General features: G+C 48.4%; 1 protein-coding gene across 1 annotated transcript; it reads right to left on the bottom strand.

The window, feature by feature from the left end:
* Positions 1-1,372: 1,372 nt before the first annotated feature.
* On the bottom strand, positions 1,373-8,549 carry LOC103068372 (sialic acid-binding Ig-like lectin 14). The gene is made up of 5 exons (XM_007463446.1): positions 8,510-8,549; positions 8,039-8,422; positions 7,590-7,877; positions 7,341-7,388; positions 1,373-1,386 (listed from the first exon to the last, which is right to left on the bottom strand). The coding sequence occupies exons 1-5, from the start codon at positions 8,547-8,549 to the stop codon at positions 1,373-1,375; spliced, it is 774 nt and encodes a 257-aa protein (XP_007463508.1).
* Between the last annotated feature and the right edge of the window lie 7,945 nt (positions 8,550-16,494).

The following is a 16,494-nucleotide window of genomic DNA, read 5'->3' as shown; positions in this document are numbered from 1 at the left end:
CCTCCCGCTGTTGCCCCCCCCCAGCCACTGGCGTTTTGGACAGAGAAGACCCCCAATTCACAGACGGGGGTTGGACTGGTCCTCTCAGTAAGGACGCTGCCATTGGCACCACTATGCTTTAGCAATAAATTATTTCATTGGAGCTTGGAGGGTTGAGTGTCTGCAAAAGAAGTTCCTTTTGGAAAAATTTAGCTTATTTTTTTTTCTCCCACCCACCCATCCCTTCAACCTTTCACCCAGCCATCTACTCTTTCATACATCTATTCACACTTTCAGGCAGACACTCATCCATCCATTCTTTCACTTATCTTCCATCCCTCCATCCACTCACCCTTTCATCCCTCCATTCATTTACTACTCATTCTCCCATCCACTTGCCCTTCTTCTCGTCCATACATTCACCCTTCCTTTCATTCGAGAAATATTCAGCAGGCATTTCTTGAGCACATGCTATATGACATGCATCATGCTGCAGAGAGGATCCCGATGAACCAAATACACCTGCCAAGGTCCTTGAGCTGATGGAGCCTACAGTCAAGCGGGAGGAGACTGTGTTCAAGGAGACGATTTCACGTGGTCATCGTCACTCTGAAGACAAAGCTCGGGCTGTGATGGAGAGGGAGAGGCCTCGGGACAGGAGGGCGCCTTCCGGGGGAGCCTGGACTCAGAGGGACCAGGGAGGAAGCTGTAGGAGGGTAGTTAGAGGAAAGGAGGGCCTGGGGAGAGATGTCAAAGGCAGGCTGGCCAGCAGCATGTGGCAAATGATTAGACTGGGAGAGGCTAAGGAGGAGGAGGGGATAAACCTGCCTCCCCGAATTTGACCTTGGATATCTTACAGCATCCACCCTGCTTTGAGATGGGGAGAATCAGAGGCCGGATGGGGGAAGAAACTGCTCTGAGACGCCCTGATTCTCTCCCTGCTCAGGAGAGGAAAGGAGATTAGCAGACTGATGATCATTTCCTGGCTGAAAGGAAGTGTGTATAATCCTTTCCAGAAGGAGGTATTCCCTAAGGAGAGAGAAGACGCATCAGAAAATCTCCTACTTACAGCCCCTCTGTGTTTATGAGTCCACAAAAGAAGAGGGGCGTCAGCCCCCCTTCAGGGCCCCAGATCAGGCAAGAGGGACTGTCGTAGTCAACACCTGCCCTCCCGTCATCCTGCCCTCGGTGCACTTGGCCAGTCCAGCGTCAACGTCCGGCAGCCCCCTGTCCTCCACCCTTGTCTCTGAGCGAGCAAAGGCAGCGAGACCCAGCGCTGCTCAGACAATGGGAGAATCCCACGTCCGGGCAGAGAGCAGCAAGAACGTGGGCAGTTTCCCTCCCTGTCAATGAGCCCGCTTTAATCTGTCTCCAGAGCCCAGGTTTAGGAAGCTCATTCCCCGACCTCTGAAAGAGGAGGGTGTGGTCATCGGCATTAGATGAGAATCACAGGGCCCAGGGGAGTGGAAGTGACTCACAGGCCACTATGCGGCCGACAGTGTCTGGAACCTGTCCTCTGTCCCCCTCCACCCCAGCCCTGCCCCAAAATGAAACCCTGGCTCAAGGTTAGTGAGACATTTGTGGTGCTGGGGGTGTGGGTTTTTAAATAATTTTTACTGCAGGGCACCTCTGAGCCTTCAGTAAACTCAAGTTGTTACCAGAAGGGGTCCCCTTCCAGGGTCCGAGAGTGAGGTCTAACACTCAGAAATGAATTGTCCAAGGAGACACATGTGCTGACAAAGCAAGAGACTTTATTGGGAAGGGGCGCCCCGGCGGAGAGCAGCAGGGTAAGGGAACCCAGGAGAACGGCTCTGCCACGTGGCTCGCAGTCTCAAGGTTTATGGTGATGGGGTTAGTTTCCAGGTTGTTTCTGGCCAAGCATCTTGCCTGTGCCCATATTTGGGCTGACTCAGGGTCCTTCCTGGTGGTGCACGCATCTCTCCACCAAGATGGACTCTAGCATGAGGATTTGTGGGAGTTTGGCAGGACATATTACCGACTGGCGTCTCCTCCCTCGTTTTGGCCCCTCCTGAATTCTCCCGCAAGCACCGTGTTGTTTACCAGGACTTCCTGTCATGAGACAACTCAACGCAAGCGGTTATTATCGTGCTTAGCCAAGGCAGGCAGTTTCGGTCACTGGTTCCCTAACAAGGTGTGTGGTTTCATCTCCAAGAGGGGCCGCCCAGTAGGCAGCTGGGAAGGACAAATCACTTCCCTTCCCTTGTGTGAAATATTTTTCTTATGAAAAAGGATTGCTTCTAAGGCTATTGCAAGTAAAATTCCTTCCGGATGAGACCTCAGAAACGATAGCAAATGTTTGCAGAGACTTTGTTATGGATATTAAACAAAATTCAGCTCAGTACCTTTTACAGATCTAATTGGCTCTGTTTATCCTGTCGAGCAGATAGAACGGACCTTGAAAGACTTTTCAGAGGGAGAAGGAAGCAGGAACAAGAAAGTTCTGCTGGGCTTCCCTGGTGGCACAGTGGTTGAGAGTCCGCCTGCCGATTCAGGGGACGCGGGTTCGTGCCCCGGTCTGGGAAGATCCCACATGCCACAGAGCGGCTGGGCCCGTGAGCCATGGCCGCTGAGCCTGTGCGTCCGGAGCCTGTGCTCCGCGGCGGGAGAGGCCGCAGCAGTGAGAGGCCCGCGTACGGCAAAAAAAAAAGAAAAAAGAAAAAAAGAAAGTTCTACTAGGCAAAAAAAGCAGGTTGCTTATTGCAAACTTGCTTTTCTTCAGGGGACGGCAGGGGTCTGTCAGGCACATTGCTTAACTAATTCTGATCAGATGATTCCTGACTGATGGTTTAAGATGCCATTTCTGGAAGAGCCAACACTGTCATGGAGTCTCTGGTGACGTGGAGCTTAGCATAAGCAACTCCATTTTGGGCCTGTTGTCTTATTTTTAACACCCAGTTGGAAGTTAATGGGGAAATTTTTACTGCTTTGGTGGAGTCTACAAATGCAAATTATGTTGGGTGTTTGTGAAATGTTTCACATCTACATTGTGAGATGTAGATGTTTCACATCTACATTGTGAAACGTAGATGATATATTTTTTTAACTGAATTGCTATTTTTTTTTAATTTATTTAATTTATTTATTTTTGGCTGCGTTGGGTCTTCGTTGCTGGGTGGGCTTTCTCTAGTTGCGGCGACTACTGAGCCCGCGTGCTGCAACTACTGAAGCCCCCGCGCCTAGAGCCCATGCTCCGCAACAAGAGAAGCCACCGCAATGAGAAGCCCGCGCACCACAGCAAAGAGTAGCCCCCGCTCGCCACAACTAAAGAAAGCCTGTGCGGCTTCCCTGGTGGCACAGTGGTTGGGAGTCCGCCTGCCGATGCAGGGGACACGGGTTCGTGTCCTGGTCTGGGAGGATCCCGCACGCCGCGGAGCGGCTGGGCCCGTGAGCCATGGCCGCTGGGCCTGTGCGTCCGGAGCCTGTGCTCCGCAACGGGAGAGGCCACAACAGTGAGAGGCCCGCGTACCGCAAAAAAAAAAAAGAAAAGAAAAGAAAGCCTGTGCGCAGCAACAAAGACCCAGTGCAGCCAAAAATAATAAATAAACAAATAAATAAATAAATAAAATTTATAGAAGAAGATAATAATAATCCATGGGAATTCCCTGGCAGTCCAGTGGTTAGGAATTGGTGCTTTCACTGTTGAGAGTGCGGGTTCAATCCCTGGTTGGGGAACTAAGATCCCACAAGCCACACGGCACGGCCAAAATAAAAATTAAAATAATACAATAATCCATAGGGGGAAGCATGTTTCATTGCTTACTTATAATTTCCAGGGTCTGTTTAGCCATAGAATTATGCAAATTAAAAGAACAGAGGACTTCCCTGGTGGCGCAGCGGTTAAGAATCCGCCTGCCAATGCAGGGGACACGGGTTCGAGCCCTGGTCCAGGAAGATCCCACATGCGGCGAAGCAACTAAGCCCGTGCGCCACAACGACTGAGCCTGTGCTCTAGAGCACGCAAGCCAAAACTACTGAGCCTGCATACCACAACTACTGAAGCCCGCGCGCCTAGAGCCCGTGCTCCGCAACAGAAGCCACCGCAATGAGAAGCTGTCGCACCGCAATGAAGAGTAGACCCTGCTCGCCGCAACTAGAGAAAGCCTGCGCGCAGCAACCAAGACCCAAGGCAGCCAAAAATAAATAAATATATAAAAAGAACAGAAAACAATGTTAAGTGCTCTGTTTAAAGAATTGATGGAAAATTTCTTTAAGTGTCAAGGCTATTCTTAAAAGAGACATGACTTAGAACAGGAAAAGAAATTCTTTTTTTTTAATTTGAAGTATAGGTGATTTACAATGTTGTGTTAGTTTCAGGTGTGCAGCAAAGTGATTCAGTTATACATATATACATATAGATTCTTTTTCAGATTTTTTTCCCTTATTAGTTATTAAAAGATAATGAATATGGTTCCTTGAGCTATGCAGTAGGTCCTTGTTGTTTATCTCTTTTATATATAGTAGTGTGTATCTGTTAATCCCAAACTCCTAATTTATCCCTCCCTGACTCCTTTCCTCTTTGGTAACCACCTGTTTGTTTTCAATGTCTGTGAGAAGAAATTCTGACTTGAAGTGGATAATTACTGTGGCATTCCCGTGATGATATTTTCAAAAAGATTTCATCCCTTGGAGAATGTGATTCTTTTACACAGATGTTACCAAATACTCTGCCAGCATGAGAGCACATGGAACCATCTTGTGTCATGTTGAGGAAGGGGGTAAAAAGTGGCAACCATGCTCTTGTTTTGTCGGTGGACACCATTTTTAAAGGTCATTGATCAAGAGATGCAACATGGGCTTCCCTGGTGGCGCAGTGGTTGAGAGTCCACCTGCCGATGCAGGGGACACGGGTTCGTGCCCCGGTCCAGGAAGATCCCACATGCCGCGGAGCGGCTGGGCCCGTGAGCCATGGCCGCTGAGCCTGCACATCTGGAGCCTGTGCTCTGCAATGGTAGAGGCCACAACAGTGAAAGGCCTGCGTACCGCAAAAAAAAAAAAAAAAAAAGTAGAATGGAAAAGAGAAAAACAAATATAAAAATGGAATGGAAAACTAAGTTCCACAGTGGAATGGTCTGTCGACAAGGAGACATGGTAATTACAGCTCCAAGCACTGCAGGTGAAGGTCAAGATAGTGAGATGCTGCCACACCAAAGTCAAGGCAGCTCTGCCACAGAAAATCCACTCCCAGGTACAGACTCAAAAGAATTGACATCAGGGACTCAAACAGTTACTTGTACAGGAAGGTTCAGAGAAGCACCATTCACAACGGCCACAAGGTAGAAACAACCCAAATGCCCGTCAACAGATGGATGGAGAAACAGATGGTGGTCCATCCACACAATGGAATATTATTCAGCCGTAAAAAAGGAGGGAAGTTCTGATCGCTGCTACAATGTGAATGAACCTTGAAAACATCACGTTAAGTGAAAGAAGCCAGACACGAAAGTCCACATATGGTATAATTCCATTTCTGTAAATATGCAGAATTCATAGCAAATTCACAGAGACAGAAAGTAGATGAGTAGTTGCCTGGGGCTGGAGAGAGGGGAGAATAGGACTTGAGTACTTAACACGTACAGGGCTTTCTTTCTGGGCGATGGGAAAGTTTTGGAATTAGGTTGAGGTGGGTAGTTGCCCCATATTGTGAATGTCCTAATGCCACTGAATTGTTCCCTTTAAAATGGCTCATTTTGGGACTTCCCTGGTGGTCCAGTGGTTAAGACTCTGGTCTCCCAATACAGGGGTCCTGGGTTTGACCCCTGGCAGGGAACTAGATCCCACATGCCGCAACTAAGACCCGGCGCAGCAAATTAAATAAATAAATAAATATTAAAAAAAAAAAAAAAAAAAAAGGACATGACTACATAATAGGTACAGGGCTTTCTTTCTGGGTGACGAGAAAGTTTTGGAGCTACGTTGAGGTGAGTGGTTGCACCACACTGTGAATGTCCTCAATGCCATTGAATTGTTCCCTTTAAAATGGCTTATTTGGGGAATTCCCTGGCGGTCCAGTGGTTAGGACTCAGCACTTTCACTGCTGAGAGCTCGGGTCCCATCCCTAGTCAGGGAACTAAGACCCCACAAGCTGTGCAGTGAGGCCAAAAATAATAAAATAAAATAAAATAAAATGGCTAATTTTAACTATATTCAATATCTTGTAATAACCTATAATGGAAAAGAATCTGAAAAAGGATAGATTTATATATATGTATAACTGAATCACTTTGCTGTACACCTGAAACTAACACAACATTGTAAATCAGCTCTACTCAATTTAAAAATAAAGGGGAAAAAATAAAATGGCTAATTTTATGTTACGTGAATTTAATTTCAACTAAGAAATAAAGGAAAAGTCAAACAGGAACACATATTTTAGTCCTATTCACATAAAGCTTTTAAAAATACGGTAAACTATACATCGTGCAGAGATTCAAACATATTTGGTAAAATTAAAAGAAAACAGAAGGAATGTGGATGTATTAATTAACTTGACTGTGGTAATCCTTTCACAGCATATATGTATATCGAACCATCACGTGGTACACTTTAAATATATACAATTTACTTATCAATTACACTGCAATCAAAAATTATGGGAACTCCCTGGCGGTCCAGTGGTTAGGCCTCCGCACTTTCACTGCCAAGCACCTGTGTTCCATCCCTGGTTGGGGAACTAAGATCCCATAAGCCCCTCTGTGTGGCCAAAAATAAAGGTGGCCAGTGGTTAAGAATCCGCCTGCCAATGCAGGGGACACGGGTTCAAGCCCTGGTCCAGGAAGATCCCAAGTACCGCGGATCCCAAGCCCATGCGCCGCAACTAGCAAGCCTGCGCTCTAGAGCGCGCCAGCCACAATTACCGAGCCCACGTGCCACAACTACTGAAGCCCGCGCGCCTAGAGCCCGTGCGCCGCAGCAAAAGAAGCCCGCGCACCACAACGAAGAGCAGGCCCCTCTCGCCACAACTAGAGAAAGCCCGCACGCAGCAACGAAGACCCAAGGCAGCCAAAAATAAATAAATACATATTTTTAAAATAAATAAAGTAAAATGAAATCAATAAAAAAGAAGAATCACACAAAATTCAGTGTAGCGGCTTTCTCCGAGGCCAGAAGGGAGGGGCTAAACAACTCGGGTGCTCCAAAGGTGGGGATGATCTAGTTCTTACCCAGGGTGGTAAGTACCACCCGGGTCTTCCTTTTATGGCATTTCCTCGTAATTTGCATATGTTTGACAAATCATCTTCGCACAACATGAATAGTAAATAAAAAACAATCTGTCTAGGAGTAAATAGGGGCTCTCCCGTCTCTCCCATCTCCGCTGTATCCCCACGGCCCTCCCTTCCTACCTGTGCCATTTCCTCGGGAGATGCTGATGGTCAGGTTCTGGGGGGCGTCTAGGGCAGAGAGACGCAGTGAGGAAGAGAGTCAGACCTGACCCTTCCGCGCCCCCCACCCGCCAGGAGGCACAGAACTGGAAGCACAGCAGAACAGGGCCTACATCCTTCCTGCAGACCCTCTCCCAGTCCCTGGCCTCCGGGTCACCGGCGCCGATTCCCCGCCCCGAAAGCACCCCGCCATCCTGATTCCGCGCTCACAGGACACGTTGAGCATGACGGTCCTCTCCGTGCTCACGCCAGCCCTGCGGAAGGTCACCCGGCAGGTGAGGTTGGTGCCGTGGTCCTGCGGGCCGGGGGTGAGCACGATCTCCGAGGAGTTATAGGCCCCCTTCGAGTCCAGTCCCGGGGGGCAGAGGGCAGCCCCGGTCCAGGAGATGGTGGGCGGCGTGGCCTGGTCACAGGCCCCTGGCACGGAGCACGTCACGTGGCTGCTAGAGCCGGACTCCAGGGGCTCCTTGATGTAGATATCGGGGGTCCGTGTCAGCGCTGGAGAGGAGAGAGGGAGAAGCCAGACCGCAGAGGGGACCCCTGTGTGTGCTCAGCCCTGATGTGACCATGGGCCAGTGTCCCCCTTAGAGGTGGAGGGACAGGGTGGGTCCGTCCTTCCCCCCCATCCCTGTTATATGTTCCTGGGGACCCTTCCGTACCTGTCACGTTCACAATGAGCAGGTTATTTTTGTAACTATGTTTCACACCACCTCTCATCAGCTGAAAATAATAGTTTCCACTGTCCCCCTTCCGGGTGTCTGTGATGCCCAGGGAGCAGTTGTTCGCCCCAGGGTCCCCGAGCAGGTGGAATGGGATTTTTCTCTTCTTTTTTACTCCCCTGCCTGGGTTGTTTGTGGCCATGGGAAGGTGCATTTGGGATGGTCTATCCCCTTTCTGGAACCATTCACCATAAATGGGTGTAGAGTCGGTCTGACCAAGCGAGGGATAGGAGACGGTGCAGGGCACAAGGACACACAAACCCTCCTGCACTGTCACCGATTCCTGCACTTGCAGCTGGTACCACGGATCCTGCTGCAGGGACCCTGGGGGGACACAGAGACTCAGCTGCAGCTCCAGCCCCAGCCCTGTCCCGGCCGGGACCCTGCTCTCCCCACCATCCACGCACTCACCCTCCCGTAGCAGGGGCAGCAGCAGCAGCAACCTGTCCATGTCCAAGGGGCCAGGAGTTCCCAGGACTGTCCAGTTTCTGGACCTGCCGGTCTGTCCGGGAAGGAAGCCCCAACAGGAAGCTTCTGGGGGAGAAGGGAGCAGTGACCATCCACAGATGAGTAAACGAGGAAGCTCGGAACTGCAAATGTCTGGACGACATCTCTTCTGACTTTTCCTTTCATAGATGGAAGCACCAGAGCAGAGAGAGGATACAGGGCTGCTCTAAACCCTGACCCCAGGAAGCAGCCACACTGGGTCAGCCTAGGGGGAGGGCGGTGCCGGGAGCGGGGCTCTCCCAGGAAACAGGCGGGGAAAGGCTCCAGGTGAGGTGCCGGAGGCAGGGGTTCATTCATTCATTCATTTATTCGTTCATTCATTCATTTGCCAGGCAAACATCTACTGCACGCAGGGGCTGCGGGCAGAGGAGGGTATGACCTCACAAATCCTGCCTCACTTTTGCATGACCCCAAACCCAGTGCCCCCACCCAGGCTCTCCAAAGTCTACTCACCTCCCTGCCTGTCTTGGGGCCGTGTATGTGTCCACACAAGGATCCCAGCTCCACAGTACGAAGTGGAATATTTGCACATGGCTTCATGCTCAGAAGGGCTTCCCGCCTGGGGTTTGATGCTCTGAGGTTGCCATCTTGAAATTCCCAATAATTTTATCTTTGAGTTTGCATTTTGTAAGTGAAGTCTAATGGATAAGGAGCGCATGCCAGGGGGATTGGAACTTTGAATCACACGCGGTCAATCCGGGGACGTCCTGGATCTGGAGACAGCTCTGGGCCCACCCTCGCACCCCCATCCCACCACTTGGGCACAGAGAGGGTTTGGAGTGTGCTGAGTTCAGCGGGTGCCTGTGCGGGTCTGCACTGCCCATCCCCCCAGTCAAGCCCAAGGGATTGGACGTTAACTAGCAAATATAAACACTATGAACAGGGACTTCCCTGGTGGCCCAGTGGTTAAGAATCCATCTTGCGATGCAGGGGATGCCAGTTCGATCCCTGGTTGGGGACCTAAGATCCCATGTGCCATGGGGCAACTAAGCTCATGCACTGCAACTAGAGAGCCCAAGTGCTGCAACTACAGAACCCACGCGCTCTGGAGCCCACGCCACAACGAGAGAGAAACCCGTGCACTGCAACGAAAGATCCCGCATGCCACAACTAAGACCCATGGCAGCCAAAAATAAATAAAATAAATAAATATTAAATCTATTTTAAAAATGGTTAAAATGGTAAATTTTATGTTATGGGTATTTTAAGACAATTTTTTTTTAATGTTAAGAGAAAAACAAAACATGACTGATTGAGAGAGAGTCCATAGAGAAAAGGAAAAAGGTTTTTCCTGCTTTTTTTTTTTTTGTGAAAGGGACCTCACATTTTCATTTTGCTCAGGGGCCTGCAAAAGATTTAGGCAGCACTTGTAAGAAGCTTCCAGACTCAGACCTGCTCTAAGAGGAGAGCGTGGTCAGCACTGCCCAGGGGCTGGGTTGATGAGCATCTGTCCCTCTCCTGAGGGTCGGAACAACATAGGAATGAAGGACACATATCTGGGACCACTCTGCTGGCATCCAACCCAACTTCTCAAGTGACTGGCAATACATGTAGTAAAGAATTAACCTCATCCAAAGAGAGGCGTGGGCTTTACCCAGCTCCTGGGAGGAATCCTAAGCCCTTGGCATGTATGTCTCGGTGTCCACATTTCCTTTTTATTTTTTAATAACAATACCGGTCATATCGGATTAGGCCCACCCTAATGACCGCACCTTAACTTGATCACCTGCAAAGACCCTGTTTCCAAATAAGGTCACATTCACAGGTACTGGGGGTTAGGTCTTGAACATCTTTTTGGGTGGGACACAATTCAACCCATAACAGACCCCCAGTAAAAACGCTGGACACCAAAGTTTATACTCCACAAATGCTGTCACACATCGTTGCTGGGTGTATTGGTCAGCTTTGAGTTGCCATAAGATACCACACACTGGGCAGCTTAAACAACAGAAATGTATCAACACTTTCTCACAGTTCTGGAGGCCAGAAGTCCAAGATCCAGGTGTTAGCCTGGTGAGGGTTTGCTTCCTGGCTGGCAGATAGCTGCCTTCTCACTGTGCCCTCACATGTCAGAGACAGAGAGAGGGAGAGAGATGTCTCTGTGTCTCTTCCTATAAGGGCACTAATCCTATTGCATAAGGGTCCCACCCTTATGACCTCATTTAACCTTAATTACCCCCTTGTTTCTATCTCCAAATACAGTCACATTGAGGGGGTTAGGGCTTCAACATATGAATTGGGGATGGGGGGATTCAGTCCATAGCACTCGGACAATTAAGCACAGTGGAGTCCACATGACTCCACTGGGAGAGACCACCGGAACCTTGTGCCTGGCCTCCGCTGGACCCTGTCCTGTGAACTTCGCAGATTTTATTTTATTCTATTCTAATTTTTTTTCTTTGGCCGTGCAGAGTGACTTACAGTATCTTTGTTCCTCCACCAGGGATGGAAGCCAGGGCCCCAGCAGTGAGAATGCGGAGTCCTAACCACTGGATGGCCGGGGAATTCCTTCCTTGGCAAATTGTAATCTGTGTCCTTTTGTTGTAACAAATCCTGAGTATAACAGTTTCTCTGAATTCTTTTAAGTCCTTCCAATGAATCATCAAACTTCAGGGTGGTCTTGGGGATTCCCAGAACAGTCTGTTTCCCTCCTCCTCCTCAGACTGTGGTGCAGAAAGCCACCGTTTACCTAAGTGGGGGCGACGGTGCCCACCTGCCTGGGTCTGCCCATCCTGGGGACCAGCGCTCGCGTTTTCGAGCGCCCTCTGGTGGACCTGTAGTGGTCAGCTCTCAAAGAGCCCAGAACTTGTCTAGGATGGGAAGTTGCTGGCTGGGAAAATTGTTGAGTTTATCACAAATACATAAGAAGGAAATGGAATAAATGCAGCCTGAAAAGCACAGAAAATGCACAGAGGAAACCCTCAGTTCCTCTTCGTCTACAACCAGTTTCTCACTTTACTTCCCTATCGCTTGTCTCTTAAACAGGAGGCAACATCACTTTTTTTTTTTAATATTCATTTTTTTTATTTGGCTGAGTGGGGTCTTAGTTGTGGTACGCGGATTTTCGATCTTTGTTGCGACATGTTTTTTTGTTTTGTTTTTAATTGAGGCACGCAGGATCTTCAATCTTCCTTGCGACGTTCTTGTTTTGTTTTGGTTTGGTTTTAGTTGCAAGATGCGAACTCCTAGTTGAAGCATATGGGATCCAGCTTCCTGACCAGGGATCAAACCAGGGCCCCCTGCACTGGGAGTACAGAGTCTTAGCCACTGGACCACCATGGAAGTCCCTGGAGGCAACATCACTTTTAACTAAATGGTCCCAGCTGGTACCAAGGTGCCCATCCCTCCTCTTGCACTTGCTACACTGTCGTCTACAGCCCGGCCTGGACCCCACGGAGAGCAGGCCTTGCGGGCAGGCTCTGAGGAGAAAGGAAACCAGGATCTCTGTCTCTGACTCAATCACTCTGCCTTGTCTTGGTTTGAGTCAGTTTTCCAATTTCTACAGAATTGCAAAACAGGCCCCGAAAACTTCCCTTCTTTCAAATCAAGTAGACTATTCATTGCTTTTCCAATAGATGGCCAGAAAGAGTGGGGGTGGGGAGGTCAGCTACTGCTAGGATTTCTGGGAAACTCAGGACCACATGGCATGGACACTTAGTGCTGAGGACCAAGCTGTCACCCAGAGTCAGAAGCAGTATTCTTTCTCTTCCATGGGAGATGTCATTGCCTCTGGGCCTCCTTGGCCTGAAAACTAGGTCCAGTTGCCTGGATATAGAGCTCCACCATTCCCGGGAGAAATAGTAGGGTGGAGAGTTTACCCCAGGACTCACAATGAATAACACCCAAATGTGTGTGCGTCAGCTTGTGTATGTCTGCAAATGTGTTTGGAGCCCAGAGCAGGCCATCTCAAAATGTCCTTCAATGGCATATTGATTATTTTGCATTATAGTTACTCAAGAAACTGCCAGGACTTCCCTGGTGGTGCAGTGGTTAAGAATCTGCCTGCCAATGCAGGGGACACCGGTTCGAGCCCTGTTCTGGGAAAAATGGAGCAACTAAGCCTGTGCACCACAACTACTGAGCCTGCGCTGTAGAGCCCGCGAGCCATAACTACTGAGCCCGCACACCACAACGACTGAAGCCCACGCACCTAGAGCCTGTGCTCCACAACAAGAGAAGCCTCCGCAGTGAGAAGCCCGTGCACCACAACGAAGAGTAGCCCCCCACTCCCCACAACTAGAGAAAGCCCATGCGCAGCAACAAAGACCCAGCGCAGCCATAAATAAATAAAAATAAATAAATAAATAAATAGAAACGGCCAACTCAAGAGGATACTCTGACCCTCCTTTCTGCTTCCCTGAGAGCAGGACATAAATCTCTCAAGTGAAAGGTGCCCTCCCCACATCTGGAGGGAGGACACCCTTATCAGCAGACCTAGGGAATTAGAGGCAAGAAGCCTGTGTAAACAAACCTCGTTATTTCTTTAATTTACTACCCCAAGCCTAAATTCTCACTAGATTCTTCACTAATTGGGCACCCAAAGCCCAAGTCTCTTTGTCCTGTCAATTCCTCACAGATTTGTTTCTTTGCCTAAAAAGCATAAAACCTGCCCAATTTGGCCACTTCTTAGGTCCCATTCCAGGTGGAGGGTTCCAGAAGACTGTATGTGAACCGCTGAATAATGGCCCCCAGAGACATCCCCGTCTTAATCCCTGGAACGTGTGAATACGTGTTACCTTGCAGGGCAAAAGACCTTTGCAGGTGTGATCACATTAAAGCTCTTAGGGTGGAGAGATTCTCCAGGTGGAGCCTCGTTGTGATCACAAGTTTATAAGACAGAGGCAGAGGGAGCATGGACCACAGCAGAGGTAAATGATAGATGATGATCAAAGAGATTGTAGTGATGCCATCGCCGGAACCTGCAAGAAGCAAGAAAGAGATTCACCTCGAGATCCTCCAGAAGGAACCAACCCTGCTGACACCTTGATTTATCTCCCTGAGACTCTGTTTGGACTTTTAATAACGGTTTCCAGGAGCTGGGGTGGTTACTTCTAGTCCCAGTAAACCGGATCCTCGGAGTGAGAGGAGACCCCAAGGAAATCACGGGATTGGGCTGAGTCAAGATTGGAGGTTAGCCCACTCACAGCGGGGTACAGGCGCCACCTGGCGGCGGAGTCCTGCTAAGACAGAGACGCCGGGAGACCAGGAACTCAGTATTTGATACTGAGTGCTTCATAACTTTGGCTTCCAAACTTTTCTGACCGTGATGCAAAGTAAGATATGATTTCACATCAACATAGTTTCACAGAATACCACTCTGTGATACATGGTATTTTGTATTCTGTTCTATTCATATCTTTAAACACTGGTCAAAATCCTTTAAACTGATATCCGACTCTATAATGGGTGCCCATCTGCACCATTATTTTCAGCTCACAAAGAAAGATTATGATGGAGAAATGGTTAGCTCCAAGATCCAACTCTTCCCAAATTCCTCGTGATTTCTCTCCGCATTTGTGCTATCTCTCAGGCCCAGCATTGCCATCCCTGACTTCAAGATAAGGAACCTAGGCTCAGAGAGGCAAAGACGCCTGTTTTTCTGCAGGAGAAAAAGCACTAAGTTCTCATAATTTCACTGTTTTTAAGTCAAGTTTAATTTAGTTCTTTCTCCTTCTTTGCTGATAAGATTGAACTGCACTGGCCTGTGGTTTTCTTGTCATGTACAATGTAAATTATTGACATTCCAGAACTTGGGCTTTTTAAAATTTTTTTCTGGGCTTAAAATTGCAAGTCTTCATAGGTAACAAAATGAATCAGAGATGGAGATCAAGAGTCTGTGCCTATGCTAGATTGTTCAAACAAACCATCCTTTTTAAATATGCATAAAGGTGACAGATCAAATATGAAAATCATCTTCTGAGCAACAATTGTCAAGGACCGCCCAAGCCAAAATCCACAGGAATTCCAGAGGGGAGTTAGCACTAAAGATCATTTGGGGCTTCCCTGGTGGCGCAGTGGTTGAGAGTCTGCCTGCCAGTGCAGGGGACATGGGTTCGTGACCCGGAAGATCCCACATGCCGCGGAGCAACTGGGCCCGTGAGCCATGGCCGCTGAGCCTGCGCAAAAAAAAAAAGAAAGAAGCTAATTTGTCTTGAGGGCCTTGGCAGCTCCAAGCAAGCTTGAACTTGGGCTTTGATATTTGTATTTACTTCTGCTAGGTAGCAACACCAGTCAGGAATGCTTTAAACTAAGTTCAAGCTCTGAGGGTCCCTGTCCCCCCAACTATGAGTACCCAGGGTGAATATCCACAGTAAGTCTGGGCTGTGGCCACAGCTTCTCAGAGATGTATTTTTCCTATTCTTTTTTTAAATCGTGCTGTGGTCAGCACCAAGAGATGAAGGATAATGAAGTAAAAGGGGTCCCCAAGTGGGGCATCTAAAAGATGACCCTTGGGACTTCCCTGGTGGTGCAGTGGTTAAGAATCCGCCTGCCAATGCAGGGAACACGGGTTCAAGCCCTGGTCCGAAAAGATCCCACATGCCGTGGAGCAACTAAGCCCGTGAACCACAACTACTGAGCCTGCGCTCTAGAGCCCGCAAGCCACAACTACTGAAGCCCGCGTGCCTAGAACCCATGCTCCGCAACGAGAAGCCACCACAATGAGAAGCCCGCGCACCACAAGGAAGAATGGCCCCCACTTGCCGCAACTACAGAAAGCCTGCACGCACCAACAAAGACCCAACACAGCCAAAAATAAATAAATAACTTAAAAATAAATAAATAAATAACTTAAAAAATAATTGGAGGGAGAGCGTGCGTGTAAAGTAACTGCTTAAAGGGCATGGGGCTATATTTTGGCATGATGGAAATGTTTTGGAACTAGATAGAGGTGGTGGTTGTGCAACATTGTGTGAACTAAATGTTCACTTTTAAATGGTTAATTACATGTTATGTGAATTTCACCTCAATGAAAAACAATTCAGACTTGGTAAAGAAAGACTTTCTTCAAAAGGATTATTGCAAAGCAGAGGAGGGGCTATTGCAATGGGAGAGGCACTATTATAATCAGGAAAACCGTAAGATTTGCAAGCTGCACAAGGGTCAGACAGCAGAGTTTTACTTTTATAGGAAGGAGTAAACAAGGCTAAAAAGAATGAGATGTGGGGAAGTGGGATGACAAGGTAGCTTGATAGAACAGTAGATCAGAGAGAATGGTTTATCCTGAGGCCACCCTATTCAGAGGTTGTATTAGGGCTCAGGCTAAGGATGGACCAAAATTCTGGAAGTGATGTGGTGGGAGACTTAACTTAGGTTTGGTTAACAAGCATTGTGTGCTGACTGATTCATGGCGGGCAAAACAGCTAATCGTTTATAAGTCCAAAAAATGGAAATTTGGAGGATCTGTGTGTTGCCTTGTCTTAGGTCAACAAGGGGCTCATCCATGGGTCTTATCTAAGTCATATGGGGCAGGGTGCTTCTTTGCAGTAAGCCATTTTCTGGAAAGCAAAAGTTGGGGGGTAGGGTGCAGGGCAGGGGATTTCTTCTCTGTTGTCCAGATGCATAAGGCTCAGGTAAACGTCAGCACCGTCACAAATAAACACGCTTTACTGTCGAGTGGAGAAAAGCAAAACCTGCCCCTTTGGACAGGTCAGCCCTCAGGTGGAATTTCAGCCCCAATTCACAACACCTGGCTGGTCCAAGTGTCGAGACTTGAATTTAAGTAGAAATAAATATGAACATAGCAGTTCTCACGCTTTTTGGTCTCAGAGACCCCTTTGCACTCTTAAATAAATAACAGAGACCCCAAAGAACTTTTGTTTGCATGGGTTATGTCTACTAATATTTATAGTCCCACGTGCTAGGACTCAAACCCAGCCAGAGATTGGGAC

Source organism: Lipotes vexillifer, unplaced genomic scaffold (genome assembly GCF_000442215.2).
Source record: "Lipotes vexillifer unplaced genomic scaffold, Lipotes_vexillifer_v1.1 scaffold802, whole genome shotgun sequence".
Taxonomy (NCBI): Eukaryota; Metazoa; Chordata; class Mammalia; order Artiodactyla; family Lipotidae; genus Lipotes; species Lipotes vexillifer.
This window is presented reverse-complemented; position numbering and strand designations above follow the sequence as displayed.

Bases quoted from the DNA above. Each gene is read 5' to 3' on its own strand.
- LOC103068372 (XM_007463446.1), bottom strand. From the start codon at position 8,549: ATGGACAGGTTGCTGCTGCTGCTGCCCCTGCTACGGGAGG. The intron at 7,878-8,038 runs GTACGGAAGGGT...TCTCCTCTCCAG, and splicing joins GCTCATTGTGAACGTGACAG to CGCTGACACGGACCCCCGAT. The intron at 7,389-7,589 runs GTGAGCGCGGAA...TCTCTGCCCTAG, and splicing joins CGTCATGCTCAACGTGTCCT to ACGCCCCCCAGAACCTGACC.